Here is a 20,148-nt window from a genome sequence, read left to right on the forward strand (position 1 = left end):
AAATTATATTAATATGCATTAAAAATTTCACCATATTACTTTAAATATACATATATATTATTTATTCATCAATAAATATTAAAAACTATGGTAGATTTCAGGAACAAGCCTGAAAAAAAACATTTAAATCCTATCATATTAGAAAATTTGTTAATTTTTCAAAGCAAAACAATAGTTTCACATACATACCTGATTTTACAATGGCATTTTATACACCAGTGTTCTACCATTATTCATGATTCATAAAGTTATCTACAATATATTTAAAACACATTTTATATTTTTCTATCGGTACTTGAGAAAGTTCAGTATGATGACTGTGCTATAGAAATTAACCAAACAAGATGTTTAAAAGAATGTCACTCTGCTCGGAGGGAACTCTTGTGAAATACTAGGTAATAGCTAAAACTGCTTCCCTATGCACACTTACTCAGAAGTAAACTCCACTCAGCAGCGTAGACCTTCTTCCCTAGTTAACATCCATAAGATTGGGTATGTTTTATTTTTATTGGCAATCAGAATAATACTCCTTTTTACTATAAGTCAATATATAATTGTAGACTGACAATTTTTTTTGTCTGCTGAGTTTCAAGCAATATATGAAATCTGGTGTGTCAGTGTCTCGTTTCTTGTCCTCAAAACATAGCTACCGCTGTTCCAAGGCTCATCTACAGTTCTCTTTTTTTTTGGCCCCACCATTCCTGCCTTTGTCCATTTTTGACTTCTGTCTTCTCCACAGACTAACTGCATGGTTTATATCCTTTAGGGCACAATCCTAACCTCTTATGTCAGTGCTTTCCAGCATTGACATAAGGGCAATGCAGCTCTGAGGTAAGGGAACAAACATTCCCTTACTTTGAGGAGGCCTCCATGAGTGACACCCAACTGCAGGATGCAGCACACGTCCCATTGGCACCGCTATGCCAGTGCTGGAAAGCACTGACATAAGGGGTTAGGAATGTGTCCTAAGCTGAACATCAGACCAGCAAAGTTAAGGTAGTGCTGCAAACAGAAGACTGCCTGGGTGAGCTATGTAACACAAGCATGCCGTCCTGCCATTTGGGATGCTGTCGTCCACTTCTGGCAAAGATGAAATCCCAGCCGTGTCGTGTCCGATGCCATGATGCATATGTGATGGCACCATAGCCAACTAAGGAAAGTTCAAATTATGAACAAGTCAACCAGGGAAAGCAATCCAATCACTATCTGGAAGGGAAGGGACTGCAGACAACATTTAGATGATGATTTTTTGTTTTATGCTTCATCAGTGATATGTGCAACAAAGAATTGGAGAACTGTAACAAATAATGATTTTTCTCTTTAATACATGATGGGCACAAATTTATTGCCTAGTGAGTGTGAAAAGCTGTGTGGGCATGCAGATTCTTCCTCAGTTCTTTCCCTATGACAAGGGAAATGCTTCTCAGGTACAATGGGAACTTTCCATGTGCACACAAAACATTTTTTTACATAGAAGAACAAGGGATGCATGCTTTAGATTGTATCCAGACCTCACCAAACTGCTTAGTACAATGAGCAAATAGTGCTTTATAAAACACAATTCAGAACAAGTTAAAAAAAAATAAAACCTTTGCATTAATAAAAATGACTTTTATTACCACAAATTCTGTAAAATTTTGTTTTACCTTGAATGTCAAGCATATTACAAAGGACAATAGAAAAACCATCCACAAAAAGCCAGTTATAAAGCTTTGAGTAAGTGCAATAAAAGACTCTACTTAAAATGGCTTCAAATTCCACTGGAAATTGTACAACGGAGATTATCAGAATGCCAGCAGTGCTTCTTGACTGCACCTCATTTCATGGAATGAATGTAGAAAGGCTTTGTTTACAATGTACAAAGAAGCAAGCATAGACTGTAGCTACAGAGCAAGCATAGGCATGTCTTTGTAAACCTTGTTTGACTTCTGCAGTCCTATGGAGCATAGCAAAAACAACAGCACCCAGTTCTTTAGTCAGGCTGAAAATATTGAATATGGTTAAAAAATTCTTGTGGAAAGGTATGATTTATTTAAAGGAATCTTTTTATCGAACTATAGATAGAACCATTTTTTAAAAAAAATAAAGGTGATTCCAGATTGTAGGTAGAAACATATAACTGGATCTCTCCATAAATTCACTGAGGACAACATTGGTAACAGTAACTTCATGGAGAAAAAAAACTTTTTTTAAAAAAGACTTGGGCTTATTGCTCAAAAGAGAAGTGCATCTTGTGAGACTTGAAACATAGAGAAGAGCATGAGATGCACACACATATGAAATAACAGCCAGCTATGTTTCACCAGGATCAGGATGCTGTATACCTTGGCTGAATGCGAAACACTTCACAGTGATTTACACCTGATCACCAAGCAACCAAGCGGCCAATCCAGCTACTGGCAGAATAAATACAAATGTTGCCAGTGAACTTCAAAAGGAAGCGACAGTGTAACCTGGCAACACCATAGATTAACATTCACTCTCAGAGAATACCAGAGCCCCAATTCAGCTAAAGTTAACCATGACTGGAAGTAACTGGAAATAAAGTTAGTCAGGTCTAACTTGTTCCATTACTTTTAAAGATAACTAAGGGCCTAATCCTATCAAATTTGCAACTGCAATGCAGCCTGAGGTAAGGGAATAAATGTTCCCTTCCCTTGAGGTGACTTCTGTGACTGCCCCCCACCGCAGGATGCAGTGCACACCCTGTTGGCACAGCTGCATCAGTGTTGGAAAGTCGGAGACGACTGGGCCCTAAGTTTAACTGGGTCAGCAACCAGAGTCTGGTTTTGGAGTATTTTTAGAGTCTGAAAATGGGACCTGTAATATTTTATCATATTACTTTAAAAACCAGAGGTACTTTAATTCCTGGGAAAGGGGATTATTGCTAGTCATCTTCCTGAGACTTGAAAGATCATAAAAGGCAAGCACCAGCCTAGTTTGCTAAATTAAATATCCAATATTAATAGTTTGGTCCTTTTCTAAATGGATCTCTTCCTACAATAACACTAAAGCATAATGACGGGTCACAAATTCCAGGAGGTCCAGCTTGTCCGGGAGGTCCACGATGCCCATGCTCTCCAGCTTTACCCGGTTCCCCAGGTTCTCCAGGTCGTCCTTCTTTACTTATCCCAGGTGGGCCTTCAGGACCTTAACAGTTTAGAAAATATATACATGGAAAATGTTAAGTGTCCATACAACACAGCTGTTGAATAAAGACTTACACAGTTGGATTATATCACAAGTATTATATCACAAGTATTTTAGAACACAAACAGTTTAGATTTAGGGCCAAAGTATGTTATGTTAAACCAGTGGGTCTCAAACTGTGGGTCTGGGACACACCAGTGAGTTGTGACTCAATTTTTGATGGTTCGTGACACTGTCAATGCAGATTAGGCTATGTGCATCAAGGATTAAATAAACTGCTACTTGGGGGGGGGCACTGCTGCCCAATCACCATTATAGCCACACCACTTGGCATTTACAAATCAGGCAGCAGCCTTTAGGGCTTCCAAAAAGTTTGAGAACCACTGAGTTAAACACTTAATTTGGGTACATTGTACATGTACTGTACAACACGTACATGAACACAAGATGTTTGTGAGTGAAAGATCAAGAAAACATCCCGGGGGGGGGGGGGGGTTCACAGTTTTCACCACTGAAAGTGGAGAGGGTTCAGTATCTCTCCCTCTACTCCACAGTCCTAGTCATGATCCCCCATGGAAGTTATTTACATAAAAACACCACCATAACACATATGGACAAACTCTGTCTAATGTAACATGCAGTTTGGCCCTTGAAATCACTTTAAATTCAAGGGCCTGGCATTAAAATCCTCAGGAAAAGGAAATCTTGTGAATGTCCTGAACTGGCCACATACTCTGGTCAAAAGAAGATCCAAATTCACAGTCAGACAATGATGTATGCATGCTATTTTAAATAAATTCCAAAATGATCTGAATTTGACTTCATAGAAGTACTAAGCCAACGAAAAACAGTCTTGAGAGCGGAGTGGTAGCTGTTGTGGCCAGTTTTTCCCTCCCTGAAATACTCTCTCAGCTGTAAAGCTGCCAGAAGCTTGGTTCTCACTATCCCCAATACAGAGGAGGTAGCTGGCAGGGAGCACGCCTCCTTGCTTTGGGGCACAGATACTGAGTACAGACAAAGTCATCAGATGAAGAACAGGAAGAGCAAGGTACATTGACTTATGATCTAAGAAAACAATGCACTTAAAACCCAACAGTGTCTTAAATATACTTCAGCTTTGTCTGGATGGCATCTAGGGATTAGAAAGCCAAGGAATCAGTCTACTAAACTTTTTTTTTCCTAGTGGGTTGTTGTTTTTCAGGAAATACACTCAAACATTATATGCTGCTGTGAAGATACTCTATACAAAAAAAAAAGTGAGGAAGAGGACATCTGTCCTCTGGTACTTTGATACTCACAGAATCATTAAATAGTATGCATAAAACATTCTGTTGTATGCTCAGATAAGCAAGTCAGAAGGAAAAGTCACAGATTAATTATCTGGCTTTTGATTCATCACATTTTAATCAAATTTGCATATGATCATAAACTCATATCCTTTTGGAGTTTCCTGTATCCTGGAAGATTCCAAATGAAGAGGATGGTAACTGAGTTTAAATTCTCTATGGTGCTTACTGATAAAAAGAAACCCTTTCTTTTGATACTGTTGGAAACAAGCTTGAAGGAAAAACCATCTTTACATTTTGGGGCCCCTGAATTGCATTCCTAACCTGCAATTAAACTTGAGTTTAATTCACTGATTAAATCTTATAAATTTTCATTCAAAGATATCAATGTTGTATCTGCCCTGAATAAAATAATTCCAGGCTGTACATTTTTGTCGTATCAGTAGCTGCAAAATAGTTCCAATGAAACCAACCTATCCATGTTGGAGTAAGTTAAAGGCTGCATTCTTAGAAGCATTCCAAATCAATTGCACAACAAAAACACCTGGCTATTCAATCAATGCTTTCACCTGGTGGTCCTGGAGGACCTTGTATCCCAGGGAACCCAAATCCTGAGCTTCCTTTAGCTCCATTTTTTCCTGATGGACCTGCAAGGTATCAAAATATATAGTTTTAGACATAATTATTTATTCCTGAACTGCACACTATGGCACAATAACATGGTATGGAAAAATGCATTAAAAATTTAATGGAATTATCCACTCAATTCTGCAGGAGTCAACGCTCTAGTCTTGCATTGTGACAGTGCCACGCACAGCCGAGGTGGCCACAACACTGCTCTAGGGTCTCACGAGCAGTGGCATCGCTAGAGGGTATGGGCCACACCAGGTGACACGCATGGGGGGGTGACACCACTACTCAAATTTTTAAGATTTTGGTATTTTTGAATAATACATTCATTTATATATTATTTGATGCATATTTTCATGCAGAATGCAATGAAACAAACCATGTTGAAATATCTCTCATCTATCAAAAGTTATAATGCAGCAGGATTACACACATTCAGAAGAAGCTGGCTTTGTATCTCTGCACATGTAACTGCTCTTTAAATCAGGGTCTGCCATGGAAAAGAGTTAGGAGATGGTAGGCTGAAAAGACCTAAAAAGTTAACATAAAAAAGGTTGTGATTCTCCTGTGTTCTTGTAGTCAGTTTGGCAACAGACACCAATGTATTGATACCCAAATATCCTTCAAAACTCATTCTGTAGACACATTTGCTCTGCAGTTTCAATCTGGATGGTAAAGGGAATCCCTGAAACAGCCACTTGGATGTCAGACAGATATTTGTGGAGACCAGAAAGTCTAGTGGTTGACCTAGCACTGAAAGTTCCACCAGTGCCCAATTCCAGATCAGTGTCCAAGTCACGGACACTGTCATTTTATCCTGATGCTGTAACTGTCACTTCAGGACACAAAAACTGAAATAATTAAATCCTCATGTGAAGAAATTTCTACAGCCACGAAATGGATGAATATTGCCATTCTCCAGGATCCCTACAATAGATAATTCTTTGACTTGGCGCCCAACAAATGAAATGCCCAACAGATGAACATTCTTAGAACTTCAGCAAAACTGTCCTTTGGATAACACACAAACCCATTCCCTGTTATAACAAAGCTTAAGTATGTGTAATTGAAACCACCATACAATGCCTCTCTTGCTTATGTCAGTCGCAATCCACTTTCTTCCCTCTGTAATCTCCCTTGTGTCAATTTGCTGTAAGGCCTCTGGGGCAGGAGCCTGTATTTTCATTCTATGTAAAGCATAATGAGCACTGAAGGAGCCATATAAATAAATAAATAATTCCAAATGGATGGCCTAAAAATAATCTCTTGGAAAGAAACTAGCTGGCTGAACACCCACAGTTGCTGCCTTTAATATTATGAGCAGAGTACCTTTTCTTGGAGGTGGGCAGTTACTACGTGGGCATCAGGTTTCAGCTGGACACTTGGCAAGATAAATCCAATTCAGCCCAACTGTACGCGAAGGCAAGTGTCTCCAATATGGGCTGGGCATCAGTGTAAACCCCAATATATTACATTATCTCCAGTACTAACTGCTGCATAGAACTTAATTCAAATTAGGTAGAAACAAGTCAAGTAGTTAGGCATTAAAAGATGTAAACTATACAATTAAATCACAATTTAGAAAGGGCAAAATGTCTCCAAATATCTTCAAACGGTAGCATGAATGAACTAACTTCTGAAAAAGTTCAGTATCAACACTACCTAATAATCTCAATAATCCCTGTTGCCCTGTTGTATGATCTTTGCCAAGGACTAGATGGGGGAGCGTGTCCCTATTGGTTCTCTTGGACTTCTCAGCAGCTTTCAATACCATTGACGATGGTATCCTTCTGGATCGGCTGGTTGAGCTGGGGATTGGGGGCACTGTTTTGCAGTGGTTCCACTCTTTGGCTGACAGGTCCCAGATGGTGATGCTGGGAGACTCCTGTGAAGCACCTTATGGGGTGCACATGTGGGGTGCCACAGGGTTCTATTCTGCCCTCCATGCTTTTTAACATCTACATGAAACCACTGGGGGAGATCATTTGGAAGTCCTGGAGTGTTGTCTGGAGACGGTGGGGTTTGGATGAGGGCCAATAGGTTGAGACTGAATCCAGAAAAGACAGAGATCCTTTTGGTCCAGAAATCCTCAATGCAGGAACCGAGTCATCTGCCTGCTCTGAATGGGGTTGCATTCCCCCTGCAGGAGCAGGGGCGCAGTTTGGGTGTGCTCCTGGATTCACAGCTTTTCCTGGAGAGCCAGGAGACAGTGGTGGCCAAGGGGTTCATTTGCTCAGCTCCAACTGGTGTGCCAACTGCAACCATACTTGAGTCAATCGAATCTGACCACAGTGGTTCATACCCTAATGGCTTTAAGATTGGATTGCTGTAATGCGCTCTATGCAGGGCTGCCCTTGAAGACGGTTCGGAAACTGCAACTAGTGCAGGAAGCAGCAGCCAGAATGGTTACTGGAGCTAGATGGTTTGATTCTGTTGAACCGCTGTTTTGGCGACTACATTGGCTGCCCATTTGTTTTCGGGTCCAATTCAAAGTGCTGGTTTTGACCTTTAAAGCCCTTCACGGTTTGGGGCCAGGTTATCTGAGGGACAACCTTCTCCCATATATTCCAGTCCACTTCTTAGGTCATCTGAGGGGGCTTTCCTGCAATGCTGCCTTTCTCCCAAGTTAGGGGGATGGTGGCAGTGGGGCAAGGCTTCTCAGTAGTGGCGCCACAATTATGGAACTCCCCACCGGGGGAATTAAAGTCTACCCCCTCACTCATGGCATTTCTGCAAGGGCTTAAAACATTTTTGTTTCATTTTGCTTTTGGTATGCCTGCCTCCTATGCCTCTATAGCAGCCGCCCTGGGTCCCTTTTTGGGAGAAGGGCAGGATAAAAATAAAGTTTTATTATTATTATTTATTATTCCTTGAATATTTTTGTCCTCCTTCAATTGGTGTTCCCCCCACTGTATTTCCTTTTTCTACTGTAGTATTGTATTTTCTAATTTTTGTTTAACTATTGTATATTGTATTTTTATTTATTTATTTTTAACTCTATAAATTGTAAGCCACCCTGGGCATCTGCTTTCAGCAGAGGAAAGGTGGGGTAGAAATCTTTTTAAATAAATAAATAATACTGATCTTTAAGGAATCTTTCAATACATTATAAAAGTGTGTAGCATGTTTTTTCCTATAATTTAAAATGTCTAACATAAAATTTAACTTCTTTAAAGGATTGGGATGGTTTGGGTTTTTTATTTATTATTTTTGCTATTGCAGTAAACATTCAGAAGCTTATAGTAGTGCCCTGGACAAATTAAAAACATTTTTTTTTCTGGTGGTTTTTGTCTTCCAATCACCACAAATTTTTTCCACATCATTTCTCTCTCTCTTGGCTCATAAGAACTCTCAGTGGTAAAAGTCAGTTTTCCCATGCTTTCCAGCTCATAAAAACCTCATACGAACACCCCATTTTTTTAAATCGGAGGAAAGGAAAAATTAATCTGTCTCCATGGCTCTGAAATTTCCCCTAGAAAACTGCCTGCATAAAATTATGCAAAGTTAATAAATAGGCAAGAAACATGAAACAAACAGTTATGCCAACAATGTTACAGAAATACTATCGTAGCATGGGCATGCATCACGGCACTAATCAAGAAAGCCCAGACTGTGATGGCACTTCCTACATATCTCCCAAAATGCATCTACCTCCTAGTGTCTTAACGGCTATCATTATGAAGATTGCAACAGCAAATGAAGAGGACTTGGCAACTAAGTTCAAAGAACATCCATGCTATTTCAAGCAACCACCCCAATGCAATCCTCCTGCAAACAGTAAACAACTATTTTACCAGAAAGATTATTTTGTGTGCAAGTAGTTGTTTTTTTTTTCCTTTTGCAAAGTAGTTCTTCACTGCACTATAAAATTTGGTGTGAAAATACAATAACAGCTCAATCCTATCCAATCTTCCAGCATCTGTATAGCCATGCCAACAGGGTGCACGATGGGGGGGAGGGGCAATCATGGAATCCTCTTCAAGGTACTGGAACATTTGTTCCCCTACTTCAGGGCTGTATTGCGGCTACACTGGTGCTGGAAAGTTGGATAAGATTGGGCACAAAATTGCCCTTTGCTACCACAAGATAAGAATTTTTAATTACAGACCCTCAAGAAACTTGCTAGTCCATTGGGCTTGATAATGGGCATACATATAAAAGATAGCCTGGTGTACAGAAAAGGATATAATCAACAGGCTGTAAGTCGCCGGACCAGTGGTTTTAATATTTTGCTCACACCCTTGGAACAACATGCAGCTGAAGATAGTCAGAGCCCAATCCTATCCATTTCCGCCACCCTAATGCAGTGGCGCCAAAAAGGTTACCACTGTATCCTGCAGGGTGAGCAGTTGCAGAGGTCTTCCCTGGGTAACAGAACATGTGTTCTCTTACCTGGAAGTAAGCCTCCATGGTGCAGAGGGTCTACTAGGACCTGTGCCAGCGAAATTGCTGGTACAAGTCTGCATTCACCTGGGACAGTGGATGGGGCCCAGAAAGGGAGCTAGGATTCAGTGGCTGTTGTGGCCATGCTTTATGAGCCCCAATACCACCTGACGCACCCTCCCCTGCCCCGTCATTGATTCCGTCTACCCTCCTACCACCCCTCCCCTACTCTGTAACTCTGTAATCCTGCTGGCACTCTAGCAGCACACAAGTCCACGCGCTGCCGGAAGCACTTTCATGACTTCTGTAAGGAAAGTAGTGCTGGTGGAATGCTAGTTCAGTGAGCCCATTAAAAACTGAGCCCTACTTACTTCCAAATAAACATGCCATAGGATCACAAGTTGAGAGAACAAATCTAAGCACACTAACATGGACCAAAACAAAATTTAATTTGCATTTCTAACTAATGTAGTATTAGACATTGAAAAATGTCCAATATGTGAAAGTTAGAACCTGGATAATAATCTACTCAGCATGGCAGATAGACCCCTGGCACTGCAACTAGCATAGTTGGTGGAATCTCACAGTTTTGCAAAGGCCTGTGCAAAACACCCAAACAGCTATATAAACCCCTCAGAGAAATATTTCTCTGAGACCACAGGCATAGTTTTCCCTTGCATATGATTAGCACTGGGAAGCTGTCAAAATTAAAAAGAGGGTTTATAAGAAATCAGACAACTAGTTACTACTTCATATGGATTGTTTCTCTATAGGAGATGCTGGACAAATGGCTTTGAACTGGGGTTTTTTAAACATAAGGTACATACTAAAGTGCTCCAACAATACGTAGCAGAGGAAAATGAAAGACACTCCAAGGGAAATCTGACAGACTTTAAACTAGGGATGAACAGATTTCCCTAGTTGTATGCCTCTACTGTTTAGCAGGCTTGCTCTGCTCTGTGTTCTGCTCATCTTCAATTCCAGTTTAATGAGGAGAATTTCCAAAATTAATTCTGAAACTGGAGAATATACATCTTGCCTCAGCAGTTTACACAGCATGTGCCCATGCACTCCTGCACATCAGTAAAGCACTGGTCACAAAACAATTACAAAAAATTTTGAATTGTATTCAAGAGCTTTGAACACTATCAATTTCACCACAACAAGCCACACACACAAAAGAAAACTTGGATATGTAAGAAGAGACATATACATCCATTAAACCTACACCAGAGAAGGGGAATACAGTACCTATAAAACTAAACATCTAGATCAGGGGTGCTCAATACGTCGATCGCGATCCACCGGTCGATCACGAGGCAAAATGAGTCGATCGCAGGCTTCTCTCCCATCCACGCATCCCTGGGAGTGAGCCCCGTCCTGGGAGTGACGCATCCCTGGGAGTGAGCTCCTGTCCACGCATCCCTGGGAGTGAGCCCCGTTGACTCTACTGGGGCTGACTTACCTTTCCCCTGCTTTTGCACTAGTATGTATGGAGATCTGCCCCCCCCAACTTCCATCTGTTGGTTCTGTGTGCAAGGGGTTTTGCACTGGTCTTGCTGTGAGGTCTATATAGAGATCTTCCCTCCCCCACACCTTTCCCCTGTTTTTGCACTGGTCTGTATAGAGATCTGCTCCCCCCCCCCCACTTGTATTGGAATCGAGGAAGATCTGGTGAGGAGGTAGATGTGGTGTCAGCAGTGGCCCCTTTAAGGGTAAGGCCTGGGCATCCAGCAGAGTGTGCTGCACAGCTGCAGCCACTTGAAGGCAATAGGGCCCTCAGGGATATAAGAGCACCTGAGGCAGGAAGGGCTCCACTTATTTATGTGAGTCAGCCTTTTCCTACATGAAGATCATTAAGTCCAAGTACCGTTCCACCATGACTGATGAACATTTGGAAGTGTGCTTGAGGCTGGCTGTCAGCAGCTACTGTCTGGACTATGCATCCTTGGCTGATTCACTTCAGTGCAAGTCATCAAAGTAAACTCAAGTAATTACAAAAAATGTTTATAGTTAATTATGTTGTGTTGTGCAATATTGGCTCATGCGGTTATGCAAGGTACACCAACATACATCGTACACATAAATGTTATATGTTATGATGGCGCGAACATTATAAAAAAACTCTGGTAGATCTCTGAGCACCCCTGATCTAGATGTACTCACACACTGCAAATGAGTGGGGGCATGTGTGCACTGGTAATGAAGACATGAGGGATCAGAAAATTGTAACAAACTGTTCTCTTTTTCATTAGTGAATTTTGTATAGAATTCTACAGGAAGAGAGATTCCTAACTGTGGAAACAAATCCAGGTAATTCAGAACTCCAAAGTTTAGGGAGATATTTGGAGGCCAAAGTGATCTAAAGCACTCTTGCATGCCTGTGTTAGCTCAGTTCACATCTAACAATGTGGTCACAGGACATAAGAGATGAAAAGAGAAGACACAGTCTCTAGCTCCACTTCATTGAGCTCCATTTAGACATGAAAATGGAAAGGTGTAAACCTAGCAAACTGTACTGTGCAGATGTATGGGTCTGTTGGGGAAAAAAAATGCACGCTGGGGAATTGATGAAGAAAAATAGGAATTCCAGGGATCACAATGGACAATTTCCCTAAGCAACCAGAGGACTGGGAGTTTGCACATCTGCTGTGAAGAAAACTTCATTGTTAAAGTCTGCACATCATCTAGTTCAAATTCAGCTCAAAACAGAACTCTTTAAACACAGGATAAAAAATGTCCTTTCTCAGATGGTTTCTCCATTACCTTTTGCTCCACGAGTACCAGGACGCCCAGGAGCCCCAGGAAGGCCTGGAACACCATCATTTCCTTGCAAGCCAGGAAAACCTTGAGGCCCCTGTGGGCCAGCTGGGCCTGGTGGACCAGGCGGTCCAGAGGACGAAGCACCAAGAGACTGACAATGGTCACAGTGTTGTAGTCTTCCATTCCGAAGTATAGTAGGCAACTGGGCTAAGAAGAATTTAGACAAAAATGCTTAGAAACAAGGGAGAAATTTCACTAGGAAAGCAACAATAGGAAAAGTCAGTCAAACTTAAACTCTATCAAGTTGATTGAAGAGTCAAAGTTAAGAATGCTTAGGTTCCATTGCTTTCAAATGGAAAAGACTTAAGTACATGCTTAGCCCTCTCCTTTAATGGATTTTAAACGAGCTTAATTTTGGCGGGATCTTTCCATAGTAATACCAGTCCTTGCACATTGGAGAGGATTCTGACACATGAGGTGCAGAGTGCACTGTGGTAAGCACTGTCCACAAAACAACAGCTCCAGATTACCCAAGCAAGTGAAGCGTGGACAAGGATCATGAACTACAGGAAATGGATAAAATGCTGTCCTTACTAAATCAATTGTGATAACTGGGACTCACTTCTCAGCACATCTGCACAAACTTGCCGAATAAATTCTTCTGAAAAGCTTCGTCCCTGAATTGAAGAGAGAAATAATACAAAGATAAGGCTCATCTGAAAAATGAAATCAACCAGCATTAAAAAGACACATGGCAGGAAGAATACATACAGGCTTTCCATCTGTCCCAGGAATTCCTGGGGATCCCCTCTCTCCTTGTTCTCCCCTTGGACCTGGTGAACCAGTCAAACCATTAACTCCAGATTCTCCCTTTTGTCCATTGGAGCCATTAATTCCTGGATCTCCTTTCTCGCCTTTCTGAAATTAAAAGAAATAATTCTAACAAGAATGAGGAACACTTGACATTTAATAACACATACATGCTATGATAAAGCCACTTTAAGAAAAAAAGTATTTATTAGCAAGTTGTACAAGCAAACAACTTACAGGCTAACATTTAAGTCCTGGCAAAACCATTTCACATACCTGATGGGTCAGGAAGATTGCTTATCTCATTGTGCAAGCACTGCTTAGGAGATAACCTCAACTCTTTAGCATTTCCTCACTACTTAAGAACCACTGGTGTAAAGCACAGCAGGGTTGTTACCTCTATATGAACTCCATTTATTTCTAAATAATATAATTACATATAGATACAAAATACCCTGTTATTGGGCATAAGGCTCTGAAGCTGCTTGTGCATGTACAAAGAAACTGTAATGACTGGAAGAATTTCTGGTATTTGCTGAACATAAAGAAACCCAGCATCCAGTGACATGCCTTTAGGGAAGGCAGGGCCTCACCAGACCCAACAAGTAAAGCAAAATAATGCTTTGCCTTTCCATGCCGTTCCTTTCTTCTCCAGCATAGTTGGTGAGTTAAGCTGTGCACAGACAGAAATTACTATACACAGAGAAGCAGCTAGCACCTGATTCACTGCAATTGTGGTTGGCTCCCAATGAAGAAAAGGCATCAAGGCGCCTGCATCAGCTTTACTGAGGAGGCAGCAGACAGAACTGCCTCAGCAGGTTAGGCAGCAATCATGGCTAACTTCAAATTAAAAAATTGGGGGCTGGCATCTTAAGACATCTTTCGTCTTTAAAAAAAGACAAAATGCCTACATCAGCAAGCTCTGGGGAGGCACCAGGCAGAGCTGTCTCGGTTTTGTACTTAAGAAAGCCATGAAAGCATGGGTGTGTGCATGCGTGCCTATGGCTGTGCCTCCCCAAAGCCTGGACCTCACTGCATGTCTTTGCCAGAATTTTACCACAAGTATGGATATTCAAAATAGTAATCCCTAAACAAAATTGTGAGATAACACCAATTTTGATGGAATTATATGTTTACTGAGCTATCATAATTTGTAATTCTTACAACATTACTGTTTGCTTTTTGTAATATTTGCTACTTTACTACCCATATTGTATCAATATATTATTTGTGATCATCCTTTATTTCTTAATTTGGGATTGACTAACATATATCAGTTGCATCTGAAGTCAAGTTTTCAGCTATATTTTAGCTATTCAACAATCATTTCAATGAAAAAATGGTGAAATTATAATGAAACCCAGAGTACATCTGGAATAGTTTCATTTTCCATCCATCTTTTCAACTGAATGGCCTTCCAGGGTTATTCTAATAACTTGTGAAACACAGAGACTAAATGTTATCATTTACAAACAAATTAGTCATGATCATAACTTCTTTCAAAGTCATATTACTGAAAAATAGGGACTGTGATCTGCCATTACCTACCTCTCCTTTAGCTCCATTTAAACCTGTGGCTCCCTTTGGGAATCAAAAATTTAAAAGATATTAATAAAACATGTTGAGTTATTCTCAAGACATATAATTTCTACCAATGTAAGACTAAACTATAAAATGTACATTTGTATTAAAATACCATTTGCTAGGGCAGGGGTGCTCAAAGTTTTTGGCAGGAGGGCCACAACATCTCCCTGACACTGTGTCGGGGGCCGGAAAAAAAAAGAATTAATTTACATTTCAAATTTGAATAAATTTACATAAATGAATATATTAGAGAGAGAAAATGAATGAATGGATTCAATCCAGTTTATAATCTCATTCACCCTAATAAGGGAGAGATCTTCATGCCAGTTTATGATCCCATTCACACTCACAAATGGAGGGGGATCTTCCACACTTTCACACACATACACCCGCCTGCTTGCCTGCCCCCTTGCCCTCCCTCCTTACCTCCCTCGTTTGCTTGGACTGCCTGCCTGCTCACCCAGTTGCATTCCTACCTGCCTGCCTGCCCACCTAACCGCCCTTCCTCACTAGCTAGGGCGGCATGTGCTGCTGCCTGCCTGCCTGGCCGGCCAGCTAGCCAACCAGCCCTCCCTCCCTCGGAGACATGTGCTGTTGGCTGGGCATTCTCCCTCGCGCAGAATCTCTCTCTCTCCTGCACTCCCCTGGCTCAGGTTGCGGGAGGGGAGGGGAGCCGAGCCCAGCCGAGTGGAGCCCAGCCCAGCCCATGGAAAGGGCAAGGCAGGGAGAAACCTCCCGCAGGGGATCTCTCTCTCTCCTGCACTTCCCTGGCTCAGGTGGCAGGAGGGAGCCAAGCCCAGCTGAGCAGAGCCCAGCCTAGCCCACGGGCAAGGCAGGAAGAGACCAGCCGGCAAGCACGCAGGGTCTTTTATAGTGGGAAGGAATGCGAGACCTGCAAGTCTCACGTTACCTTCCCACTATAAAAGGCTTGTCTTTCCTTCGCTGCCACTGAGGTCAGCGGCAGCGAGGGAAAGCAAGGCACGTAGCTTCCGTGGCGGGCCAGTGTGGGCTGGGGTGAGGGCCAAGTGCCCATTGGAGGGGGGGACCCCCTGGGGGCCGGATGGGGATCCGCAGCAAGCCACAAGTGCCCCGCGGGCCGGGGTTTGGCCACCCCTGTGCTAGGGGGATATGTGTTTGGGACAAAGCACTGTCTTTCTAGACATTTAAAACTCAAGAGATCATGCATATCTTTACATGAAACTTTAATTCTAGGGCTTATCATGTACAATGCTAACATAGATCTCATACAATAACTGTTTTAGTATCCATACAAAACTGAAAAAGCAATAGGGTTACTTTTCTTGAAGTATGTGTATTTATTTATATTTATTTTAAAATATTTATATCCCATCTCTTTCTTGAAAACTTTAAAAACTCAGAATATTGTAAGAAATTTTACCTGTTGGCCTGGGGTCCCCGATCTGCCACTTTCCCCCTTCTGACCCTTTATAAAAGAAACAGTCAAAAAATGAGTATATGAAGAAGTCTTTCATTTTCACTCAAAGGATTAATACCTCCCTTTTCAGTTTATACTGTTCAAACTCAGACAGAAGAATTAAAACACTAAGCTCTTAAAGAGCACATAAACAAAAATCAGGAGGAAAGGCAGCTTCTTGACCCAGTACCTAAAAGCAAATAAGCATCAGTGGACGTCCCTGTTCCACAAGCATAACACTGTCAGAGAATAGTCTCTAACTCTGGTTTTCACCTGCCTTTACTCCAAAGACTGGAGGATGTAGAGCAAAGCCTTCAACTGTAATCTAAATGGATAAGCAGGTAGAAGAGGAGATGGTTTTTGACTTATATTTTATACATATATATAGGTGGGCCAACGTTATCCACAGATTTGGATCCATGGATTCTAATATCTGCAGGTTCTCAAACCAGCAGGTCAGATCCACCTGGACCCAGAAAGTATTCTGAGGGTGTTTGAGGGCTTGGAAGGCCTCTGGGAGGTCTTAGAAGGTCACTTCTGGTTTGTTTTTTTAAATTTTAAGACCTTGAGGGAAACCGGAAGTGACATTTTAAGGCCCTCCAGAAGCCTCAGAAGGCCTTCTGAGGGTTAGGGAGGCCATGTGCAGCTCCTCCAGTTCTCAAAACATCTCTGGACAGAGAGACAGTAGGTGCAGGATGACCCCAGGGCAGCACAAATGGAGGCAGTGCCCCCAGCCACGCCGCACCGGAGCATTTGCACCTGTGAACCCCCCAACCCCCAGTTCACTATTGATCCTATACACCTTTACTTGAATGTAAGCCCAATTGACTCCCATGAGACTTCGGAATAGACATGCAAAGGATTGTCAACTATCAACTACTGAAAAGTAATGTACCTGGATGCCTTTTTCACCTGAGTTTCCTTTCTCCCCCTGAAAATAACAGAAAATATCTATTTTTAATTACAATACCATTTACAATGATTGCAGCTTACTTTTCATATATACATATAGGCCAAACAACTAAATAAGCAAAATAAGAATTCAAATTGTCAATCATACCATAGAAACCTATTACACTTAGCAGCTTTGCTGAAAGTCGCCCATAACAAAAAAAACAGAATATAAAAAAGTATGAATTATCTCCTATGCTTGCTGACATAATTTTTTTTATAATTATTTCTTCCACAACCCTTGCCAGTTTCACAGCAAGACATCTTCCTCTAAACCTATTATATATGCAAACATATATTATGTGGACAAGTATTATATTCAGCAAATGCAGTTTGCCAAATATGTTTTCATGGAACTAATGTCAAGAATTTTCTACAAATATAAGAACATATCTTGGATAGTAGCAGACAAAAACAATACAGGTGGGACCTTGGTATCCACTGATTTGACTTACCACTGATAACACAGACCAACACACATTTTGCTTCCTTAAACATTACACCAATTCCTGGGTATATTTGGGGTGCTGATTCCAAAAATGGCATCCGTTTTGCCCTATCACGCCTAGTTTTGGAGACACGGCATAGCCTCTTTAGTGAATGGTTCAAGCAGCTTCCTCATGAGGAAGCCATGGTGTAGGCTTCCTCATGAGGAAGCTGCTTGAACCATTCACTAATGAGGTTATACTATATCTCCAAAACTAGATCTGATAGGGCAAAACGAATGCCATTTTTGGAATCAGCACCCCAAATTCATATCAAACCACCATAAAGTTTGGGAAAAACCTTTCTGACCCTCAATTTTGTAGGCCTGTGTAACTGAGGTCCACCTTTAAATGCCTTGTAGCAGGGGTAAAAAGCACCAAAATTCATTTTCTCACCTTCTCACTGTTAAATAATTATAATACCATTCGATTAGATTCCATTATTTATCCCATCTAGTGGCTGAATGCAGTATAACTCTATACCGATGCTTTCTGAGATAACAGTAGAAGAACAAGAAACCTGGAAGTGGGTCTTTAAAGCGATTTTCCCACTGATTTGGTATCCAGTCATTTTTTTTTTATCCACTGGGGGTTTTGGAACAGATCCCTAGTGGATAACGAAGTACGACCTGTATTCACAAAAGTAGATAACCTTTAGATTGCCATACATAGCCTTGATTTACACCTCTGTAAGTGACCATGAATGCCCTTTATGTCAAGTTAATGTTACAGACCTAGGTACAAATTCTTGCTGTAACCAACTCTTCACCGGATGTTTGTGGATGGAATGATACAAAGGGTCATACTCCCACCATTTACTTTCCTCAAAGTGGTTGCAGAGAACTTACCAGCTAGATTTGTTACATATCATTGTCTCTGAATTGGCAGCAAACATACCTTCATACCTTGTGTTCCAGGTATACCGGAATAGCCTGGTTCACCTGCAGTTCCTGGTCTCCCTTGTTCTCCCTGAATAATACAACAGCTCCATAAATCTGAGATTATATAATATATGATTAAAGTATGCATTGCATTTGTTATGTATTTAGACTTGCTAAATGTAGCAAGTCTGATGAAAAGTCAACTTTGTTTTCCACTCTTAAACTTTTCCTACGCTACTAAAATATTCATCTTTTAGCCCAGTCCTATCTGTGAGATATGCTCATGGACTGTGAGGTCTACCAGTGTATCTTACCAACTGCAGGTATAGCAGCAGTCTCATTATTCTGCAGCTTGCTGCTAACACAGCAGCAGCCAGTAGGCCCCATGTTGGCAGCAGTAGACTGCAAACCAGCTGTTGGAGAAGATAAGGTGACTGTGGGGATGGATTGGGCTGGGCTGGGGGCAGGTCAGAGATGGATCTGGGTGTTGGCAGCATTCAAGAGATCTGGAGTCCCTTGCCTGGGACCAATATACCCCTCAAGCCTTATGCCAACAAAATAGCTACCATAGATCTGAGTGGGCCCATCAGGGACAGAGGTGGTCAGTTAATTTATCTGCTCACCTATCCCTGCCAGCCTGGTTCCCAGCCAGGCCATGGGATGCAGTGGAGGCTATATCAACAGCACTGCATCATGCAGGCCAGCTGAGGATAGGATTGGGCCCTTAATTATTAAGGATGTTAACTATTTCCCAAACAACCAACACCATTGTGAACCTGAACACAGAATTATGAGCAACTAAGCCCACTGCTTTCAAAGTTATTTTTATAAACAAACAAGTTTATGGAGGGGCAGAGAGGAACTAGCCCTAAGCAAACATGAAATGTATTTTAAACATCAGTTTTTCCGCCCGGGACTGCCCCCCATTTGCCATCACCCAACCCAGAAGTAATTGAATGGCTGGATAGACAGCCAGAAGTGGCACTTGCCTCCTCTGATTTTGGAGAAGGTGTGCGCAGCTTCTAGCTCCGATGGAGCCTTTTGCGCCACAGCTAAGCTGTGCAAAAAGCTCCATCAGAAGTGTTTTGTGCTGCTGGAAGCAGCACCTAGGTGGCAAGCACCACCTGCCTCCTGGAAGCAGCACTGTTCCCTGGGCACTGCTTCCAGCAGCACAAAACACCTCTGATGGAGCCCTTTGCACCATTTAGCAGTGGTGCAAAAGGCTCTGTCGGAGCTAGAAGTGGCACACACCTTCTCCAAAATCAGAGGAGGCTAGTACCAAAATGCTTCAATGGATCCTTTTGTGCTGCTTAGGGTCCACTGGAACTAGAAGCAGCATGCACCTCCTCCAGTTTTGAAGGAAGTGAGCATCGCTTTCAGCTGGCTACCTGGCCAGTGGCAGGGGAACAGGTCATGCTGCTGTCCCCCCAAGCCTGGCATTTATTCCCATTGACCCCAGAGTACACCACTGATTTTAAACAATTTTGTTATACTAAAATCCATTAATAAAATTTCCTGCTTTGAATTGCTCAGTCAAGGAACTCTCTTTCTTGGGTTTCAAAGCAACAAGATAGATTTTTGTCAGTTGGGTGAAATGACACATCGTAATGATGATTGCAAGTGTAGGATTTCAAATCTTAGGCTTGTCTCATGAAACGAAGGGAGGCATTTGCAGGAGATAACTGTTGAGCATAAGAAGGGATAAGTACCATACGATCTGATTCTCCCATACAGATGTGTTGCCAGCTCTCAGCATTTATGTTATCTCTGCAAACACAGATATGGGGAAA

At 41.7% G+C, this 20,148-nt stretch overlaps 1 protein-coding gene across 1 annotated transcript in view; it reads right to left on the bottom strand.

The window, feature by feature from the left end:
* Positions 1-1,652: 1,652 nt before the first annotated feature.
* Positions 1,653-20,148, bottom strand: part of COL21A1 (collagen type XXI alpha 1 chain) — a 94,715-nt gene continuing 76,219 nt past the window's right edge. The window contains exons 21-29 of the mRNA XM_066612420.1: positions 18,375-18,446; positions 16,937-16,972; positions 16,006-16,050; positions 14,571-14,603; positions 12,984-13,130; positions 12,835-12,889; positions 12,216-12,419; positions 5,006-5,083; positions 1,653-3,150 (exon numbers count right to left, since the gene is read on the bottom strand). Of these exons, the coding sequence (XP_066468517.1) occupies positions 2,963-3,150; positions 5,006-5,083; positions 12,216-12,419; positions 12,835-12,889; positions 12,984-13,130; positions 14,571-14,603; positions 16,006-16,050; positions 16,937-16,972; positions 18,375-18,446 (858 nt within the window). The 3' untranslated portion in view covers positions 1,653-2,962. The remainder of the gene's footprint in view (positions 3,151-5,005; positions 5,084-12,215; positions 12,420-12,834; positions 12,890-12,983; positions 13,131-14,570; positions 14,604-16,005; positions 16,051-16,936; positions 16,973-18,374; positions 18,447-20,148) is intronic.

Source organism: Tiliqua scincoides, chromosome 1, assembly GCF_035046505.1.
Source record: "Tiliqua scincoides isolate rTilSci1 chromosome 1, rTilSci1.hap2, whole genome shotgun sequence".
In the NCBI taxonomy this organism is placed as follows: Eukaryota; Metazoa; Chordata; class Lepidosauria; order Squamata; family Scincidae; genus Tiliqua; species Tiliqua scincoides.